The sequence below is a fragment of the Lactuca sativa genome, chromosome 4 (genome assembly GCF_002870075.4).
Source record: "Lactuca sativa cultivar Salinas chromosome 4, Lsat_Salinas_v11, whole genome shotgun sequence".
NCBI classification, from domain to species: Eukaryota; Viridiplantae; Streptophyta; class Magnoliopsida; order Asterales; family Asteraceae; genus Lactuca; species Lactuca sativa.
Genome location: NC_056626.2, coordinates 256357175 through 256377834, shown reverse-complemented (window position 1 = coordinate 256377834; position 20660 = coordinate 256357175). Strand labels below are relative to the sequence as shown.

The window sequence follows — 20660 nt, the reverse complement described above, 5'->3', positions numbered from 1 at the left end:
GGGAAGGTCACCGGATCAGAGAGTGCAGCCAGTATTAAAGCCTATAAAGTATCATCATCCACAGAAATGGACAAATAACTAAGCATTTGAAATACATAAATAAATAAAAACTTAAAACACTCACTCACATTGCATTTTTGTTGCTGTGAGGCATCCCACCAACCTCGTATCCATAAAAAAAAAATCAAAAACCATCCCAAAGACATATAGCCAGAAATGCAAAGATATAGTACTACAAAATACAGATATGCATCAGAAAGAATTCAATTCAATTCAATTCATTTCAATTAAATAATGTCAGATTGAAAAATGATAAAAAGATAAAAAGATAAAAACCAACCAAGAGCAAGTTTTTTACAAGGTAAAGTGCTGCAGGAATGGAGTAAACACTAACTTCATCAACTGATGTACTCAACCTGATGAAAAGAGGGAATTTGTTGGGGTGCAAAGTTCTTCATTCATGACTTTGTAAATGTTTGACTTTTGTAAAACCCACTTGCATGTGGTGCTTTAGCCTTTAGACTCATTTGTTAAAGAGTGAGAGAGAGACATGTAAACACCTCTATAAATAGTGGGTTTGTCCACTTGTAGAGGTGTGCTTGAGAGATGTAGAAGTGAGTGTGTAAGTGTGTGTTAATTATGTAGTCTAGATCTAGATCCTTTTTGTGTAACACCATATACATTCAATATATCTCTTAAACACCCAAATCACCATGTTCAATTGTGCAAGCTTTAATTCCGTATGCCAAACCATGTTCTTTGTCACTACAATTGGTATCAGAGCGGGTCTTCAAGATCAATGTGATTTTTGAAGAACGATTATCGGTTTGGCAACATTGGTCGCAATTTGAACAATTTTGGTGAGTCTCTCTCTATGATTTCTCTTATTTTCATTGAATTCGTGCGTTGTGTTATTGATTCAGACTCGTTGGATCAAATTTTCTTTGAAACACCCATTTGATATGATCCAATAATTTTTTTTTGATCAAAGTCCGATCCAATTTCTTATTTGTTCATTTGAATCAGATATTGTTTATCAGATTAAATTCAAGAATCAAATCAACAATTTTAACTCATTTTATTTGATTCATATTCAAATGTTTGGAATGGTCACTGTTCATTTAATTCTTTCTAAGCCCAATTCACAAGTATTTCGATATTGTTTATTTCCTTGAGATCAAAACTCATTTTAATTCAATATCCAAGAAAATTTAAGCCCAATTCACACATATGGATATTTCATCTTAGCCCAAATTCATGAATCAAGTAATGTTACCGATTCTTATTCAATTCTTTCTTCTATCAACGTTATCTTCTCATTCAATATCATCGATGTTAAACTCTCTCACTCTAAAAATCTGATGTTCATAAATTGACTTGTACGCATGCTTTATTCAGTTGTACTATGAGTTCCTTTAATCGATTACTCTTGAGTTCTTATTCTTGATTTCTCATTTCTTTTAATCGATTAGTGTTGGATGATAATTTGGAATTGTTAAATCGATTTCATATGAGATTTGTTGTATTACAAAATCAATTGTATTCAGTTTCAAGTGTAGAAATCGTAAAATCGAGTTTTTGATTTTGATGAACTTGACCAAGAACACTTAAATATGGTGAAGAACAGTGATAAAATCACTTTTTGATCTAAAAATCGCCATTAAAATTGTCGATTTTGTGTTTATGGTTTGTTGACTCTAAAAAGTCAAACTGTGAAAAAGTTGGAATTCATGAGATGAATCAGTGGATTGTTCGCTGAAATCAATAGTTACAAGTTATTTTGGAGTTGAAAGAATCAAAATCTAGCCTGATTTGAGTCTAATTTCGAATTTGGTGTTGTCGATTGATGATTTGGAGTTGCGAATCGATAGTTAGGAACGAACTGGGAAAGATCGACTTGGTAAGAAATTATGTTTTGATGTGTCGATGTCTAAATTGGAGTTCGTTGTGGGATTTATGGAGTCGACTTTCGCATCAATGGATGATAGTTCGCATTTATGATCTTGATGTGGAACGAAGATACAGAAAATGAAAGAAATGAACCGGTTTGAAGGCCAAGAATGTTCGCATACAAAGTCGTGATTTGGGTCTCAATTGAGTTCGCATAATAAAACGATTGGGTTTGGATTTTCGCATATGAGTGAATGAAATCAATGCGAATTTTTTTGAAGCAAAGGCAGTGAATATCAAAATCGGGTTCGCATAATGTGCTTTGGCCAATTCGCAAGTAAGGTCAAAATCTATTTTGCATTCATGTTGCAGCATGCGAAAGTTTTTTTTTCGCATCCGTTTTTGCAAGTGATTTGCGAAGATTAGCGTGCAAATTTGACTAAATATGCGAAGCATGTCACTGTGAAACATATGAATTGAAGAAGAAGAAGTCGAATTTACGAAACTGGCCCTTAAAGTTTTGTTTGTTTGACAAGTGATTTCGTACGAAAAGAAAAAGCCTACACTTCGCATGTTTGGAGAACAAAAGGAAAGAAGTTTCGAAAACGGCCCCTGAACCTTTTAATATTTTACACTTCGCAAATTAACTCAAATTTCGCATGTTTGACACTTTTCACCCAAATTCGCAAAAGGACTGTTTTTACTGAAAATTGAAGATTGTGCATTTCAGGCCCCTACAGTTTGTGCGAATTTACACATTCTACCCAGTTTCGCAAATGGGGTGTGTTTCGCATATTTGGTTGTTTTTGCCGCATCGGGTCACTACAGAATTTTGAAATTGACAATTTCTACCCATTTTTGAGAAATTTTGTCAAAGGCGATACGTGAACGAAGCTAAAAATTCAATATTTTTTGGATTTTCCGGATTGAAGCACAAAGTTTATGTCACATGTTAAGGGGGAGTTTTGACACGAAAAATTCCGAATAGAGCACGTTCTTTTTCCTTTGGAGTTTTATAATCAAATTTCGATTATAAAAAGGGGGAGAAGTTTTATATGGAAATTCGAACTTGAATTTTTCATATTACGCGGATTTGATGACCGAAGTGATCTTGAAGTTTTAAAGCCTACAAGATGATGCAATTGGAAGTTCGGAAGTGATGTATTCGAAATGGGTTTGGAATTATTAAAGATTTTTGGGGTGTGTTTTTATGCGCAACTTTTGGGTGATTATTTGGAGTTTGGAATACTCTTAATCATTTGTTGCTGCTCGGATTGTATGGTCTCACATCCTAGAGCCCAAATTGAAGAGTCATGGAAGAATTGAAGATTGAAGTTCGTTTCGATATGTGTCACCTTTGAGGCTCGAACCGCGTAGTGCTTGATTTTGGAAGATTTGAAGTGGGTCATTCATTCCTAACTTTGAGGGGGAGAATGTTGGGGTGCAAAGTTCTTCATTCATGACTTTGTAAATGTTTGACTTTTGTAAAACCCACTTGCATGTGGTGCTTTAGCCTTTAGACTCATTTGTTAGAGAGTGAGAGAGAGACATGTAAACACCTCTATAAATAGTGGGTTTGTCCACTTGTAGAGGTGTGCTTGAGAGATGTAGAAGTGAGTGTGTAAGTGTGTGTTAATTATGTAGTCTAGATCTAGATCCTTTTTGTGTAACACCATATACATTCAATATATCTCTTAAACACCCAAATCACCATGTTCAATTGTGCAAGCTTTAATTCCGCATGCCAAACCATGTTCTTTGTCACTACAGAATTTCATACTTCATGGGGAATGAAACTATTGGACAAATTTATTTTTGAAGAAATTTTATTGAACAAACCCGTTATCTTCGGTCACACCTTCAGTTCTCCATATTCTAGCCAAGGCCAAAAGTGATAGTACACATTTCAAAGCCTCAACCTGATTCCAAAGCAAGGAAAATGGAGGTGTAGCATAAGACAATATAAGAAAGAATTCTCAATCAGAGTATGGAGTAATAAGTAAAGGTTTTTCACTTGAAATCCTAGAACAAAAGTTCCTCACCAAAAAGTTGTTGTTGTGACACTGTAGTCGTATCTTCCAGCTATTTTGGACCTCTTTTTCTTCATGGGGATGTGGTTGATCGACATTTCTTTTTTTCAATTTTGGTCCATATCCTGCAGCAAGAGCAAATTGACGCAATATATCGGGCCATGTCAATGGATTTAAGTGGCGTTGCCAGCTACAAATAGCAAAACTCCAAGCAAATGCCTGAAAGCAATAGCAGATTCGTGATGATTTAGGGATTTTTTGGCGAGGTCAAGTTATCAGTCGAATCCATCTTTCTGATATAAGAACGAAAACGTTAAGAAGAGAGAAGAAGGAAAAGATACCTTTATCAGACCTAGGGCTTGTAATCTTAAGTAATCGTAGTAGGTTGAGTAAGGTAGAGGGGAAGTGGAGTGAGAACGTAGCCCTACACAAAAAATCAACGGTGACTCAAAAAATCCGACAACCCTACACAAAAACTCGAACAACTCCCTCTCTAGCTACTAAGACGAACGAACGGAAGATTAAGGTTATTTTGGGATGCTAAGGGTTTGGTTAGAGGGGATGTAAGAACTAAATATATGAGAAATCGGTCCTAACATAGGAGCCCAAGGGGATCTCTACATCAAAATGAGGCTTTCATCTCAAGGGTACCTGACGTCAACATGTGGCTGCCAATTAGGGTTTTTTTTTTCATGTAGAGGATGTAGTTGGAGGTTTTCTTGCAGATTAAAGCCCATAGTTGTGTTGGACGAACGGAGAAGTGTTGGAGGTCATGGATGTAGGTGAAGATGAAGGGCCCTAGGGTTTCTTTCTAGCTAATTCAAATATTAGCATCGATGGAAGAAGGTGGAGGCATCAGTAGAGGGGAACAAGGGAGAATGAGAGAGGAGCAAATAAGCGGGGGGTTTAATTTTTGGGATGCCATTTCCCCCGACTAAAAACGCGCGTTTCATTTAAAAAATTATAAAGCGCCATGTTTAGATGACGCGCATTTTATAATAAGCGCCCTCTGTGTTTTTTTTTTTGTGAGACACTAATTTAAGGGCGCGCAAAAATGCACATCCTAAATTCTTCAAATTTCTAAAGATCTGACATTATTTTTAGGGCACGCCCTTTTGCGTATTATTAATCAGTGCGTGTCGTAAAAAGCGCGTCATTAAAGGTCTGTTTTCTAGTAGTGCCTCTTGCGTAGTTCTTCAATCTCGTCTTTTATCGTTTGAACAACATCCATCGTCATTTGTAGCAGTGAATTAAAAGTTCATGAAGATGAAGATGAAGATGAAGGTAAATATATTTTTAGGAAAATGACTTATGTGGGTAATTAACTATTGCTTTTGTATTCAATCGGTCACTTTATATATATATATATATATATATATATATATATATATATATATATATATATATATATATATCTGATTTACCATTGGACTTGTTGTAGGTGTTCACAGAAACCATTGAAACCGGCTATTGAAGGTTTCCGACAATTTCTTGTCTCTGACGACTCTCCGGTCGTCTTCTTCGGCGAGCCTTCGACAAAAATGAGTTTCTCCAGTTGGTCGGAGATTAGATATGTGTGGAAGCGGAATGATTCATTTATTTATGTAAAAATATCTCTTTTACCCTAATCTAAAAAATGCCTCCAACAGTTCAACAACTTCTTCCTCCCTATCACTTTCCCATCCGTCGGCCACCAGAGAAGTGCTCCTCCCTCCATCGACCCATGCAGCACCGTTGGAGATATACTCCTCTAGCTTCTTCCTCCATACCCGGAGCCACCGTCGTCCTTGTCGTCTTTCGCTTCCCTCGAGCTTTCAGGGAAAAATCCTTCGTCCATTGACACACAGTTGGTTCTAACAGGTACAAATTCCGTTCAATTTTTCTAAAGTAATTTGATTTGTTTAGACCAGGAGATATTTCTTTGTACAAGCTTAAGGAAGCAGTTGATTCTCTATGAACCCACCACCATTTTTATCAACAGTCGTATTCTTCATTTGTACAATGAACTTTTGGATGCAGATAAGAAACACATATGAACTTTTCACTTACAATGCCATGTTAATAACTTTTGGATGCACATATGAAACACATAAAATATAGTTGAGAAAAGTATGACGGAAAAACTCATTTTTACCGGAGGCTCGCCGGAGAAGACAACCGGAGATAAGAAATTGTCGGAAACCTTCAATAGCCGGTTTCAATGATTTCTGTGAACACCAACAACAAGTTGAATGGTAAATCAAATCCAAAAAAAAAAAAAAAGAAAGAAAGAAAGTGACCAAATGAATATAAAAACAATAGTTAATTACCCACATAAGTCATTTTCCCTATATTTTTAGAGTGAAAGAAATAAGAAAGTGCTGATGTTGTATAAAATTGTGTTAAGGGCCGATCCTAAAAAAGGAAATATTCTTAAAAGCCTAGGACGAACAAGAAAAAATGGCCCTTATCTTTATTATAATTTTATATTTTTAAATAAAAATATATAATGAAAAAAATTAGGCCCTGTGTAGCTGCCCAATTTGCCCTCCTCTAAGCCCCATGATTGTGTTTAAGGTTTAGTATTTATAGAGTTTTGGACAGAAAAAAGTAAAATCCAAAATGGTAGTAATTGAACGATTAGTCTAACAAGTCAAAGAGAAAGAAGAGCTAGGAAGTTGGTCGCCGAATTGGCTTAAGATCGAAGGACAGTGTTCATCGAGTCCATCTAAGCATTTTCAATGCCATGTCGTGGCCACACCCCAACTTAAGTACATAGATGTGTCGGTAACATAGGAAATAGCATATCACATTATTACACATTTTGTCTAGGTCATAATTCACCATTTAAAACCTAGTTAATTAATATCATTAAAAGCCTCCAAAGTAGGAGCCATATATTAGGTTGTGAAATGGCTATTTATAATAATAAATAAACTCTGTAATAATTGATTCCTTGCTTTCTAGACGGATTAAAAGATGCTAATTTACGATACCCCACACCCACTTCAACTACCATGCTCCCTTCACTTTTCGTGTACGCATATCTGTCGATCTCCTCCGCCATTACCCTCGTGAATGCCGATGCTGGCAAGGCCATTTTCCTCCTCGCCGGTCAGAGCAACATGGCAGGACGAGGCGGCGTAGTAAACGACAAATGGGACGGTTACGTTCCTCCCCAATCTTCCCCGAATCCTGCAATTCTCCGCCTGAGCGCTGATCTCAACTGGCAACCGGCCACCGAGCCTCTCCACCGTGACATTGATTATTTCAGAGCATGCGGCGTTGGTCCGGGGATGGCTTTTGCTAACTCGTTGTTACGGCAGGATTCGAGTATTGGAACGGTGGGCTTGGTTCCTTGTGCTGTCGGTGGAACCAATATTACGGAGTGGGCACGCGGTGGGCAGCTTTACAACCAGCTGATCCGGCGAGCGGAGGCGGCGGTAGCAGGCGGAGGCGCCATTAAAGGTTTGCTGTGGTATCAAGGAGAGAGTGACACTGTGAATCGAGAAGATGCTGAGTTGTACCAGCGGAGATTGGAGAGGTTCTTCGATCACGTGCGTCATGATCTCGTTTTGCCTGCCCTTCCAATAATTCAGGTCAGCTAGTGATTCAATTATTCGAGTAGCAGAAAATAAATTACAGTTTTGGTCCCTATGCTTTACATCCATATGTAGTTTTAGTCCTGCTTTTTAGATTTTTACATGGGTTTTTGTTATGGTTTCTAAAAAAAATTGCATGTGCATATGTTAAATGCCCTTGAATGAAGAAATTGCCCTTGTATTTCGCTTTTTCTCCGCCCCCTTTATTTTTATTTTAGTTTTTAAATAAAAGGACCACTCACCACAAGGGATGAAAATTTGGAATCGAACCGAATTAGGTTCAAATAAGGAATTTGATTTGGTTTTCAGGTATCTATATTATGTTTTGGTTCTCGATTTATTTGGTTCGGGTTACCCAATAAGAGCTTAATCGGTTCTAAATACTCGATTCGGAATTGAAAAGTCATTTAATTTTAGACAAAAATGCAAAAATGGTCCCTGTGGTATGCATTTTTTTGGGGTTTTAGTCCAAACCACGACTTTTTTGGATTGGTGGTTCTTTTGAGCTAGTTTCCTTGCACTTTTGGTCCTGTCCAAACTAAAAAGACTATTATACCCTTAATGAATTTAATTTTCATTTTTCTTTCACTTTTTAAAATTATTATTATTATTAAATATAAAATTGGGCCCACATGTCCACACACACACACTCTCTCTCTCTCTCTCTCGCTCTCTCTCTCTCTCTCTCTCTCTCTCTCTCTCTTGTTTCTCATCTGCTAACAAAAAAAGAAGCAACAACAAATAGTCGAAGCTGTTGTTTCCACTCTAACTAGGAGACCACCATGGCGGCCCTCCCTCTCTTCCTGTGAATAATGATCGATCCACTCGGGTTTTTGAATTCCATTCCTTCTTCCCTTATTTCAATCAAGTTCCTTTCATTCCAAATCAATTGCAGACCGGAACTAGAGATGCCTTCTCCCTCTTTGCAATTGACCAACCTCTTCAATTCCTCACTTCGTCCTCTTCTTGATTGTTGTCAAGAAGCTACACCCGAGATGGAGCAGCATCCTACAAAATCACGAGGCTACCAAACATTAAACCCAAAAACCCTTTTCCACTTCAACATCTTCTTTCTTCTTCTGATCCAATCGGTTAGCAACACACGTTTGAGGAATAAGGACTTCAGTCCTCTTCCTTTGTCTGATCGAAAAGAGGGACCCGATTAGAAACAACAACAGATTCAGGGGGATGTTTGTGGGTGGTGATCGTCCGCAGAAAAGGGATGAGGAGGAGGGTTGGGAGTGGGTTTCTTCGGTCCTTGTCTGATCGGAGAAGAAAGAACTTGAACGAAAGCAGAAAATAAACATGAGGGCGGCAAAGAAACTTTGTCCTGTGGTGGTTCATCTGTGGTGGTTACACATTCACGAGGAGAGGTGCCCGCAGAAGGCTATCCCGGAGCCTTCAGTCCCTTTCTGTTGTGATTGGCAGCAAAACGTAAAAGAGAATGGAGGTCTTCGATCCTCTGTTGATCCGAGAAGAAGGAAGCATCAGTGAAGGCGACAACTAGTGGCGAGGGAGGTGTTGGTGGTGGCGATGGCAGCCCCTTGGCTCGCCAGTGGAGGTACTGATGGCGACAGTTGGTGGCGAGGGAGGTGTTGGTTGTGGCGATGGCAGCCCCTTGGCTCACCGGTGGAGGTGTTATTCTTGATGGTCACCGGAAATGCATCCACCCCCGGTGGTGTTTTTACCATAAAAATGAATAAGAAAAGGAAGAAATAAAACTGGGAGATAGATTGAGGAAGACAAGAGAGAGAGGGGGAGAGAGAGAGAGATAGAGAGAGAGAGAGATAGAGGTGGGCCCATAATTTTTATTAATAAAACTTTAAATTAAATAGAAAAAACCATAAAAAATGTATTAGAAGGGCATTTTAGTCTTTTCAGTTTTCCGGGGGACCAAAAGTGCAAGGAAAGTAGCGCAAAAGGACCATCAATCCAAAAAAATCGTGGTTTAGACTAAAACCCCAAAAAAATGCATACCACAGGGACCATTTTTGCAATTTTGTCTTAATTTTAATCCTGATTACTTTTCCTCGTTAGTCGCGAGGGTTATCCATATAAGAGTTTTAATGTTTAACTTATATAGTTATTTATGGATTATTGGGTGTTTAATGTTTATTGTTTAGTATGTAACTTCATAACTATATATCAATATTTTTGGTGTTTGGATTTTACATTCTTATATCTCAAGAATAATTAATTCGTGTTTACATTCTTACTACACAAAATCTAACTTTTTTTTGCACCTTTAAAAAAATTATGTATACTTTGCATTATTTTTAATTAACAAATTTGTATTCTTTACAAGATTTGTTATGAAATCATAAGCTACAAAAGTCATAAAAAATGCAATGTTTATAATCATAATACGATTTATTTGGTTCTTTTTAGTTATATTGGTCCTTAATCATCTTATACATGTTATTCAGATAATAACTGAACCGAACCGATTAATATTCGAACCGAACCTGTATTGGTTAACCGGTCCGGTTTTTGGTTCATGCAATTACCCTTATTCGGTCTTTGGGTTATTCGGGTTCGGGCCGGTTTTGTCCGGTTCCGACCCAAATAACATCCCTACCCACCACTACCTTTCTTTGGAAATCCAACCACCAACCACCCATCACAACTACCATCACCGCCATTACCATTGTTGCCACTCGAAACCACAACCACAACCACAACCATCTCCACCACATCACCCCATTACCAGCATCAACATTCAACAATCACCATCATTACCAACATCACCATCACCACTATCATAATCACTTTAAACTAAAATGAAAATCTAAGCCTTAATCATAATGAAAACCTGACCCCTGAAATCGTCTAACCTCTTTGTCATCAATACCATCACCACCACCAAATGATGATAGAAAAAAAAAGACTAAGATAGAAAAACAGTGTCATAGTTTAAAGCAATGAGAGTTCCAAGTGGAGATGAATGCAAATGAGATACGAATTATGGTGAGATTGCAAACATTCAAAATCGTATTCAATTATACTATCAAAATTGTCTTATAACTATTGGAATTATCTTAATCGAGTACACATGTGTAAATAAATATTATAACTACTGGAATTGTCTTTAGCCGAGTACATATGCGAGTACATATGTGTAATTAAATCTTATAACTATTGGAATTGTCTTTAACCGAGTACACATGTGTAATTAAATCTTATAACTATTGAAAATTTCTTGAACCGAGTACACATATGTAATTAAATCTTATAAGTAGCTAGATATTAAAAACTAATCCTAGACAAGAGTTCTCATATTAATAATTTAAATTGGACCTAATCCATAATTGATGTCATGGGTCCGATTTAATTTGATATCTACTTTATGTTTTATTTTGTTGCAAGACAGGTGGCATTGGCCTCCGGTGCAGGGCCATACATAGAAAGGGTAAGAGAGGCTCAGTTAGGAACGTGGCTCGTGAATTTACGAACTGTTGATGCAATGGGCTTGAGACTTGAACCTGATCGGTTGCATCTTACCACAACATCTCAAGTAACGTTAGGGGAAATGTTAGCCCAAGCCTTCCCTCGAGACCACCCTTCCCCTATCATAAGTCAAGCTTCAAGAACGCCTCCAAATTTTATATATATATTTTTTTGTTTTCTATTTTTTATTTATTCAAATTTATTTTGACATTAAACACATCATCAAGATAGCATGACTCATTTTTCATTTAGTGAGAGTAGCATATTTTTCTAATTGTTTGAGTTTTGAATGAATAATTTTAATTCTAATGCACAAATTAGTAATTTAATACTAAAAATTCAATACTCTTTTTATGAAATATATTTTCTTTATTTTATTATAAGTCACGATATCTTAATGCCAGAAGCGCAAGTACATCTTCCATGCGATCGTGTTAACATATTTTTTTTGCCACCTACAATAAAATCATGGTGGCTTATATGTGCAATAACACAAACCAATAGGAGGGGTTGAGTTAATCCTACTCATGAGTTTGATTAAAGTCTCGGGATTGGTGGGTGTGGAATTTGGGGGCGATTTTACAAATAGAGACCCTCGTGTAATAACTTGTTATTTCAAGTCCATGTAAATTAAATCGATTCAAATAAAAGTCTAAGTTTCAATCATGTACAAATGAATTAACATTATAACAACTAAGAACTTTGGATACCAAGAATACATACTTGTATATGTTAATGTAAATAATTATATAGGCCTTGTTAATCATACATATTTATAAGTTATAAACACTTGTACTGAAAACTATACACTTATAACTCAATATACAAGTCAAGATAAGTTAAGGTGCTAAAGTTTAAAGCACAAAATAACACACCACAATAGTTTATAGTCCAAGAACATCTAGAACAATGAGTTTATGGTTCAAAATCATCTAGAACATGAGTTTATGGTCCAAAGTAATAAGCAAAAAGGTGTTCACGGTTGGAGTTTAAAAGCAACCATGAACCTTTTGAGAATGAAAAAGCAACCGTGAACACATCTTGAAATGAAATTCTAACCGTGAACTCTTTCCCATGTGATCTCTTGGTCTTGAACACCCCATTCAAGAAACCCTTTGGCCGTAAACATGCTTCTAGAATCACCTTTGATAGTGAACATGCTCCTAGAATGACCATAAGGCCGTAAACCCTTCACCATTTGATGTCTATGCCGTAAACACTTCATTTTGGAAGTGTATAACCGTAAAACCTCATCAAATATCTTCATAATCTTATCCAAGGTTAACTTCCCAATGTGTTTGCACCGTAAACCTTACCTTCACTGCCTAATGAAATTACTTCATATTTAAGGAACAAATGAAATCATTTGTCACATACAGTAAACGTATTTCCCTCATATGCTCTCAAAACACTTACCAAAGTTCTTCGTATCTGCAAGCAGTTAACCTTCAAACTTTCAAACTTCATTTGAACATTCACATCAATACCCAGGAATCTCTTCACTACTTGTAAGTAGTTTATAGAATCTAATGGTATTATCATGTTAAATTATTAGTTATCTAATTTATGAATACAATTAAGTGTAAAATATAATCAGGATACGGTTAATCACATGTATTCTATACTGGGAATCATTGCAACCACATTGAAACCAACCAGGAACTCCCACACGAGGTGAGTCCATACCCCTACATTTTCATGATTTTTCACTGTATATATATATATATATATATATATATATATATATATATATATATATATATATATATAATGTAATGTAATTAGGATTAAACAGATTTAGAATATGTAATTTAACTCCATTTCATGTTCCTTGTTTGTTTGAGGGGTTGTGGTAGAATTATTTATGCGAATGTCTATTTAATCACAATTATATAAATATTATATTTATATAAGTATAAAATGATTTTCAAAACTTGTTAAACAAAAACATCATTTTTGCAAACTGTTTTTAGTACCATTTGAATATAAACAATTTCAAGGAACAACCGTATTACAGATTTTACAAAATTGACAAAGATTTTCATTACAGTAAAATATAAACATATAAACTATAATAGGTATAGTTTATGAAACATACAAATTGCGTACAAGGTTCAGATTTACAAACATAACAACAAACATATTAACTATAACGGGTATAGTTTATGGACTTTATGCATTACTTTACATATTCATAGTACATTACAGAAAAGAAACATATAAACTATATTAAATATAGTTTATGAAACATACTTATAGCTTGTGCATTACAAAGTAACTTTTCATTATTCTAAGCGTAATCATCAATATAGCATTTGTAAGACACACTTCAAGTACTTATCTAAGTACCAACCAAGTCCTGAAATTATAAACAGAGTCTCCTTGAGGGAGAGCGTGACACTTGTGCATAAATCTATACGAGACTGACAATCCCGCACCAGAGCTGCTTGCAACAACTAGGTCGGCAGACATGTGGTGCCAAATGTCGTACCGATTGCAACGCCTGAAGAACGTTGTATTCAGGCCATCTTAGGTCATCAAGCATGGTTATAATAACTCACAATTTGGTATTGAACAAAATGACTAGTGTTTGAATAAGTAAACAACTTCACATGATTTTATTTAATAATAAAACTATAATATAGTATTTTACAAGTACACGTACGGAATACTATTTCAGTATAGAGAAACATACTGTTCATGGTTTTATGTGAACTAAACTACATTTTACTACTTTAGAGTACATTAACATTTACACGTTTTTCTTACAACATACTACAACAGAAAATATAGGATTTTTTAGGAAAAACATGTTTACATTATCAAGGAACAAAAAAACATATTTTAGCTACAAACATGCTTATGAACTCACCTACTTAAAATGTTGACACTTTTTTTAAAAAAAAAACTACTTGTATTCTCAGTGAATAAGTAGACAGGTACATGCATGGATTTTTGAGAAGACGGAACTTCATTGACTCATGTCTTCTAACTTTTTGCTGTTATGTATACAATGACTTGAAAACATATGTAAAAACTTATACTTTTTCAATACATGGTTGTTGTACTTTGATTACTATTATGCATTGTTGTGATACTGTATATGACGTCCTCCGCCCCCGAATGTTTACGTCGTTCCAGTTTCGGGGTGTGACATCTCGTCTCTATATAGATGATTATATGCTTTTGCATGGCTCGAGACCTACTAGTTTGAATAAGTTTCTTCCAATCATGGTTTACATTTTCCATTGGTGTCTCTTATTAAACCGACTGCTAACTAAAGATAACCTTATAGCCCGAGATATTGATGTTTCGTGTTCCTTTTGACCGATATGTGGTGATGATGCTAAAGAAGTTAATCATGTGTTCCTTCATTGTAAAGTGGCAAAGGACATGATTTCTAAACTCAAAAAATGGTGGGATGTTAGTTACTCTTCTTTTGCTTTGGTGTTTGACTTGGATCATTTTCTTCTTCCCATCTCTTAGTGACCCATAAATTATTGTTTGATGCGGTTATTTCTACAACCTTATGGAGCTTATCAAACTTCATAAATAAGTGTCTTTGAAAGATCTAGACCAAACAAATAGGTTATTAATGATGCCGCCGCTACTTCTTTTTGTTGGGTTGTTTGTAGGAAACATAAGTTCCATATTGATTGAAATTTATGGCTTCAAAACCTAATTTTAAATACTTTGATGTAATTTCTGTTTTTTCTTAGCTTCTTGCTCGAGTCATTTTTTATGTATACATATTTATCCATTCAAAAAACCAATGGTTTAAGTCTTGACACAACTAAAAAATTGAGAGTGTTCTAGTTCACCTTTCCACATAACATAGACTGCTCATATGAAATCGTTTAACATTATTTCATATTTATTTCTTGCGTTTTAGCATATCAAATAATGTTATGTGTGTGTGTATATATATATATATATATATATATATATATATATATATATATATGTGTGTGTGTGTGTGTGTGCGTGCGTGCGTGTTGGGTTTCATTCAAAATCGATTTTCTAAAACGATAAAACGACAATGGAAGCTTCAAAATTATGAATAAACTTAAAACTCTTTATAACCCACCAATTATCATTTTGCAAGACATGGAAAGATTAACAACCATAGAAGGAAAACATTGTTACAACCTTTGAAGACTTTGAGTCCTCTCGGGAGGTTGAAAGTTGATGGAGATGGAAAAATACTCTAAGTAGAGCTTCTCCAAAAATATCCTCCAAGCAAGAGTAAATTACTTCAAGATGCTATTCTTCACCTGTATTAAGTTGTTCTTAAGACATTGAGACTTATACCAAATAATCCATAAGGAGAAGCAACTTATGAACCTTCAAATCTAGCACCAAAAGGCAAGAAAGAATAGATGGAGAGAGGCTTGCAATTCTCAAAAGATGGAAGCCAAGAAGAAAGAAAAAGAGCCAACATGTCTTACTAGTAATGCACTATATTTATACATAAACTTATGTATAAAGTCAAGGAAAGTATTAAATGAAATTATGGTTCTTTTTTACAAGTATGGAGTGGAAGAAACAAAGACCACACTCAATCCATTTCGCTCTCATGAAAGTTACGACTTTCAAGTGAAAAAAGTAAATGATATGGAGTGTGATTCACTCTAACATATAAGTAGTAGTTACCTTGCAACTTAATGGTTACTCAAAGTGTCCAAGATGTTGTACACAACATTTATATTCATACGTTATGAATATAACTAGTTTTTGTTCTTTTTTTGTTATTATTTCCTAGAAACAATAATTCTTAGTATGTTGGTAAAATATTGTTTTCATAAATTAATGTTTTTCCAATATAAATACAAGTCTTGATATTTATTAATAATCAAAATTATTCTAATAAACAATCAATTAGTAGTAACTTGGTATAAAGTGTGACCCTATATGATAATATGTGATTAACAAATATCATTCATAATGATTTTTGAGGTTAAAGATCTTTCTTTCTCTCTCTCTCTCTCTCTCTATATATATATATATATATATATATATATATATATAAAATATTCACTTTTTTATAATTAAAAGTTGGTTTGACATTGGTTGGTGTACCATGAGTGCTCTAAAAAAAGATGATCCAAATGACTTGATTTCCTTGTGATATGAAAAAAATTTAGGATGCTTTCATGTTATTAACAACATAAAGTGTGTGCTTCCTCAAAAATTATGTAGCATGATATCTTTGCTACAATACCATGCCTAAATGTGCTACCAAAGAAATTTGGACATTATTTCATCTTGTTGAAGGTATATACAAGGCTTAATACTAAAACATCCGACTTTTTAACACATGGTACATCCAAAATTTTATCTTTTAACATTTATAAAATCATCTATTGTACATTATTTTAAATAGCTTGATAAAAGTAGTTATCATAAATTATTACAACGACGATCCGAGCACTACCAACCACATGCTTCTCTACCAAGTTTAGCAAAACATAAAAGAAAAACATCAACAAACGGTTAGCTATAACGATCTAAAAGATCTTTATGTCCAAGAGTCATTATAGAATGATATTTAATAATAATATGATCTTATAGGATCAAACCTTATAGCGAATAACTAGTTATTGAATATTAGAATTTGATTACTAATAAATATGATCAAGGCTTGTATTTAATTATGGAATTATTGTTGTATGAAAATAATAATAAAAGAGAGTATAACTAGTTATTTATATTACATGGTATGATTAAATAAGTTGTGTACAACTTTCTAGAGTTATAGAAGTTCAATAGTTTATTACACGTACATTATAATAATGAGATGAAGTGTCTAACACTTTTTATCTCTTTTTTCTCTCTTGTAAATTGTTCATATCTATGGAGGTATGGCAGATTACTTTCTTTGACTTCTCTTACACATAACACCTTACTTGTAAGTCATGATTATCATTTAATGAAAGCATGGGCTTTCATTGAGGGCGTAAGTATAAAAGAAGAATGAAGACTTAATGAAACCTCTTTCGATAAAACTACATCATATTACTTCAAAACATGCTACATGCATATTCATAAAATAATTTACAAAGTCTGGATACAAACCAACTATTAAGATTTTTACAAAATTTTATATATTTATTACATAACTTCCCAGGAAATTAAACACTAAATACAAAATCTATAATATTATCTATTCTACATCTTCTACCATTACATGACTATACTGGATGCTTATCACCTGCAATAGTTTAAACATTGAGAGGGATAAGCGGGTGACGCTTAGTGAGTTCAGTAACAGTTACAATATAACGTTGTGTCATATACATATCAATATGACAGAAGCAAAGAGGGACAAAGAACAACAAAGACATATGTGTATCATATGACAGGCTTTCCATATCAACCAACAATCTGATTCGATGATTTAAAATAAATGAGACATAATAATTTCCATACTTGATATACATCCATAAAGCTTCAGCCCAAATACCACAGAAAATAAAGTTTCAGATTATCATTTTGCTAGCATATACAGGATTTCAGCCCTACATAGCCCCATACCAATACCAGAAGTTATATGAGTCATGCTCTACATGGCCAAAGGCTCAAAGCCAATACCAGAAGTTATACGAGTCATGCTCTCATGTCGAAAGGCATAAATCTGATACAACACAAGAAAGTACATTGAATATATAACACATAACATACAATTGTCTCTATATTGAACTCACCATGAAATAATCGATTGATAAAATGATAATTTGGGTAGCACTTCGCCTCTAAATATGACTTTCTATGACAAAACCGGGAATTTTAGTTTGAAAATTGGACCTTGTGCGGGCAGAGTTTCAACTTGAAAATATTATTTCCTCGAGGCTTCAAGGTGTCGGGACTTGCTTTGGTGTCGGGGATGATATCGGGATTTCGGGGGGTTAAAAGTAGGCTAAAGAAGGGTTTTAGAGTAAGAGAAAGTAGGGTTTGTAAACAAAAACCTGGAGGTCTTACTCACTATTTATAGGGGCTGAAGCACGAATTACGATGGGCATAATTCTCATGTACGCGGGGCGTAAAACCCTGATAGCTTCTTTGTTGGGCGTACACTCCAATACACGGGGCGTAATGCTTTGCGGTTTAGTACGTTGGGTGTACACCGAGTATGCTGGGCGTACCCTGATACGTGGCTCCGGATGTGTTGGACCTGCATGATACGTGTTGATTGCGAGGAATAGGTGACGTGGCCAATCTCGGACCGTGAACATGAGTACGATGGGCGTACTCCAAATTTCCAAAATTCAAAAATTCGTAACTTTCGCGTACAAACTCCGTTTTCGACGTTCTTTATATCCACGCGTAGGTGAGATTATACTCTACAACTTTCGTTTAGACTCCTTCGGCAAATCTTGATGTCATTTTTAGTATTATATTTTGTGACAACCCGAAAATTTCTAGCTTACATTCTTCATTTCTTATCAAAGTTAAACTCGTTTTTGCTATTTTCTAGCACTATTTGGAGTCAAATAGAGTGTTTAAAACCTAGTATAAGCAGGGTAGGAGTCGTGGGATAAGTATGTTGGGTGTATCGCCTTGCATTTGAGCCAATCACACCAACACAAGGTGTGTGCGGCCGCACACAAGAGTGTGCGGCCACACACCCATCCCAACTGCACACTCGCCCTATATATAGAACACTTAGCTATTTGGAACACTTTCTACACTTCTACAAAGCTAGGACCCAAAAATCCTCTCAAGTATCATCCAAATATCCTTGAGGATCTTCATAAAAGGTAACATCTTATACCAAGAACACTATGTGTACGGCCGCACACACACTCCTTGGCCGCACACCTGGCCGCACACACACATATATTGTGTATTTTGACCATACACTCCTTTGTAAAGCCATTTACCCCCTTCATACAATCATATATGGTTGTAACACTTCAATATAAGTGTTTACTAGTCCCTAAGGTGGTCCCAATTCAATAATTACTTGTTTTAAACACTAATTATATTCATTTATGTATCATTATATGTTAAATAGGATCCGCGTGTGTGTTCAAGTCTTCACTTGACACCTTGTGACAACCCCAAGTTTATTCCATCGCCGTAACCCATTATGTCCATAAAAACTCGTCTTTTGCGAATTGTTCTGATTTCGTTTTGGGTTAAGTTATCTAAATTGATATTTAGATATTTATCTTGTAAGTGTCCAAACCCCTTAGAAACTCATGAAAACATTCCAAATTTTTAATTGAAAAATTTTAAGTTTTGACCACATCGGGTTACGACAACTTTATCGGGTGCGACCAAAAGCCCCGTTTAACGTTGGTATCGGGTAGAATTCCACCGTGTCCCAAACTCGAACCATATATAAAGTTCAAAGGACCTCATTTGAATCCTTTTTCACTCTCTCTCTACTATCTCTCCTCAAAACCAAGTCCTTGGTCCAAAATCATCCAATTCAAGCCTCAAATCGTTAAGGTAACTACCCTAACTCATACATTAGCATCCTTAGCCTTCAAATTCGTGTTCAAATCATGGAATAGGACCAACATCATGTGTTTACGGCCATACAATAGTCTAGGGCTGCAAACACACATAAAAGGGGTTTTTGAGCCCCAAAACCCTCCCAAATCACTTTTGGAGCTTGGAAATGACTTAATGACTTATTTGAATGGACTAGGAACGCCATAAACTCATCATTTAAGGGGTAAACATGAGTTTACGGCCCAAGAACATGCTTGGACCGTAAAACCCTTTTCTTCGGCCGTAAACACCATTTTAAGTGTTAAGATGCCCCTTAAACATCTCCTAAGGCTTGGAATAAAGTCTAGAAGCAACCACAAGTGTGTTAGGGACCTTAATCATCAATAAAACTACTCCCTTAGGAGTTCACGGCCGTAAACCCCCCAAGGAAAGGTTCCTGGGCCGTAAACTCCTATAACATGGTCAAATGGTGCCCTAACTTCATCCTATAGCTTGTACTTTGGACTAGAAACTCTTATAGTTGACCTAGGACAACCAAAACACAATAAGAAAGGGTACATGAGAGTTTACGGCCGTAAACTCCTATTTTACTGCCGTAAACTCCTCAAATGGTCCTTATGTTGTTCAAGTCCCCTTCCAATGCCTTAAAACCAAGCCTAACATTACCCCACAAGAGTTGTAAGACCATTTAGCACCCAAGAGCACCACCCATGAGTTTACGGCCGTAAACTCATGGGGATATGGACATTAGGGCCGTAATTTCCATTAACAGTTTACTCTTGAAGAGTAAACTCTATATCTATGCCCTATACGTCCGTAGATGCCACCCGGGTCACTCCAAACACTTGTAATGAAGTGTTTTCGCGTCTCGAAGTGTTTATTCATATTTGATTAGTGGTTCAGGGTCTAATTAGATACAAATGTGTATCTCTTCATATTACATAGGAACCTCGCGCGTTTTAAGGCCCCGAACTGACGTTTAGCATCCAAACCGACACATTCCTCGATTGGTGAGTTCATACCCCTACACCTTTTTCCGTGTTTTTCAATGTTTTCAGGGGGAATACAAGCAAAAGTACAAGGAAATATAGTACTCAAACTTATTATTTCATTTGAAATGTTTCATATTTCATATGCTTTTAACATTGAAATCCGTATTAACCAACCGTTTTAACTTGTAGAGTAGTTTTCAAACCGTTTGTGAATTCCGTTATAAAATGTTATATTTTATTTTCACAAATGATTTTCCATC

The 20660-nt window shown here is 35.5% G+C and overlaps 1 protein-coding gene across 1 annotated transcript; it reads left to right on the top strand.

Annotated features, from left to right (window-relative positions):
• The first annotated feature begins 6804 nt into the window (after nt 1–6804).
• Nucleotides 6805–11301, top strand: LOC111905895 (probable carbohydrate esterase At4g34215). Its single transcript, XM_023901626.3, has 2 exons — nt 6805–7498; nt 10872–11301. The coding sequence occupies exons 1-2, from the start codon at nt 6917–6919 to the stop codon at nt 11154–11156; spliced, it is 867 nt and encodes a 288-aa protein (XP_023757394.1). The 5' UTR covers nt 6805–6916; the 3' UTR covers nt 11157–11301.
• The last annotated feature ends 9359 nt before the right edge of the window (nt 11302–20660 follow it).

What these genes read in the sequence shown, in the direction of transcription:
- LOC111905895 (XM_023901626.3), top strand. Translation starts at nt 6,917, where the DNA reads ATGCTCCCTTCACTTTTCGTGTACGCATATCTGTCGATCTCCTCCGCC. An exon ending in CTGCCCTTCCAATAATTCAG is followed by an intron (nt 7,499 to 10,871) that starts GTCAGCTAGTGA and finishes GTTGCAAGACAG; the next exon opens with GTGGCATTGGCCTCCGGTGC.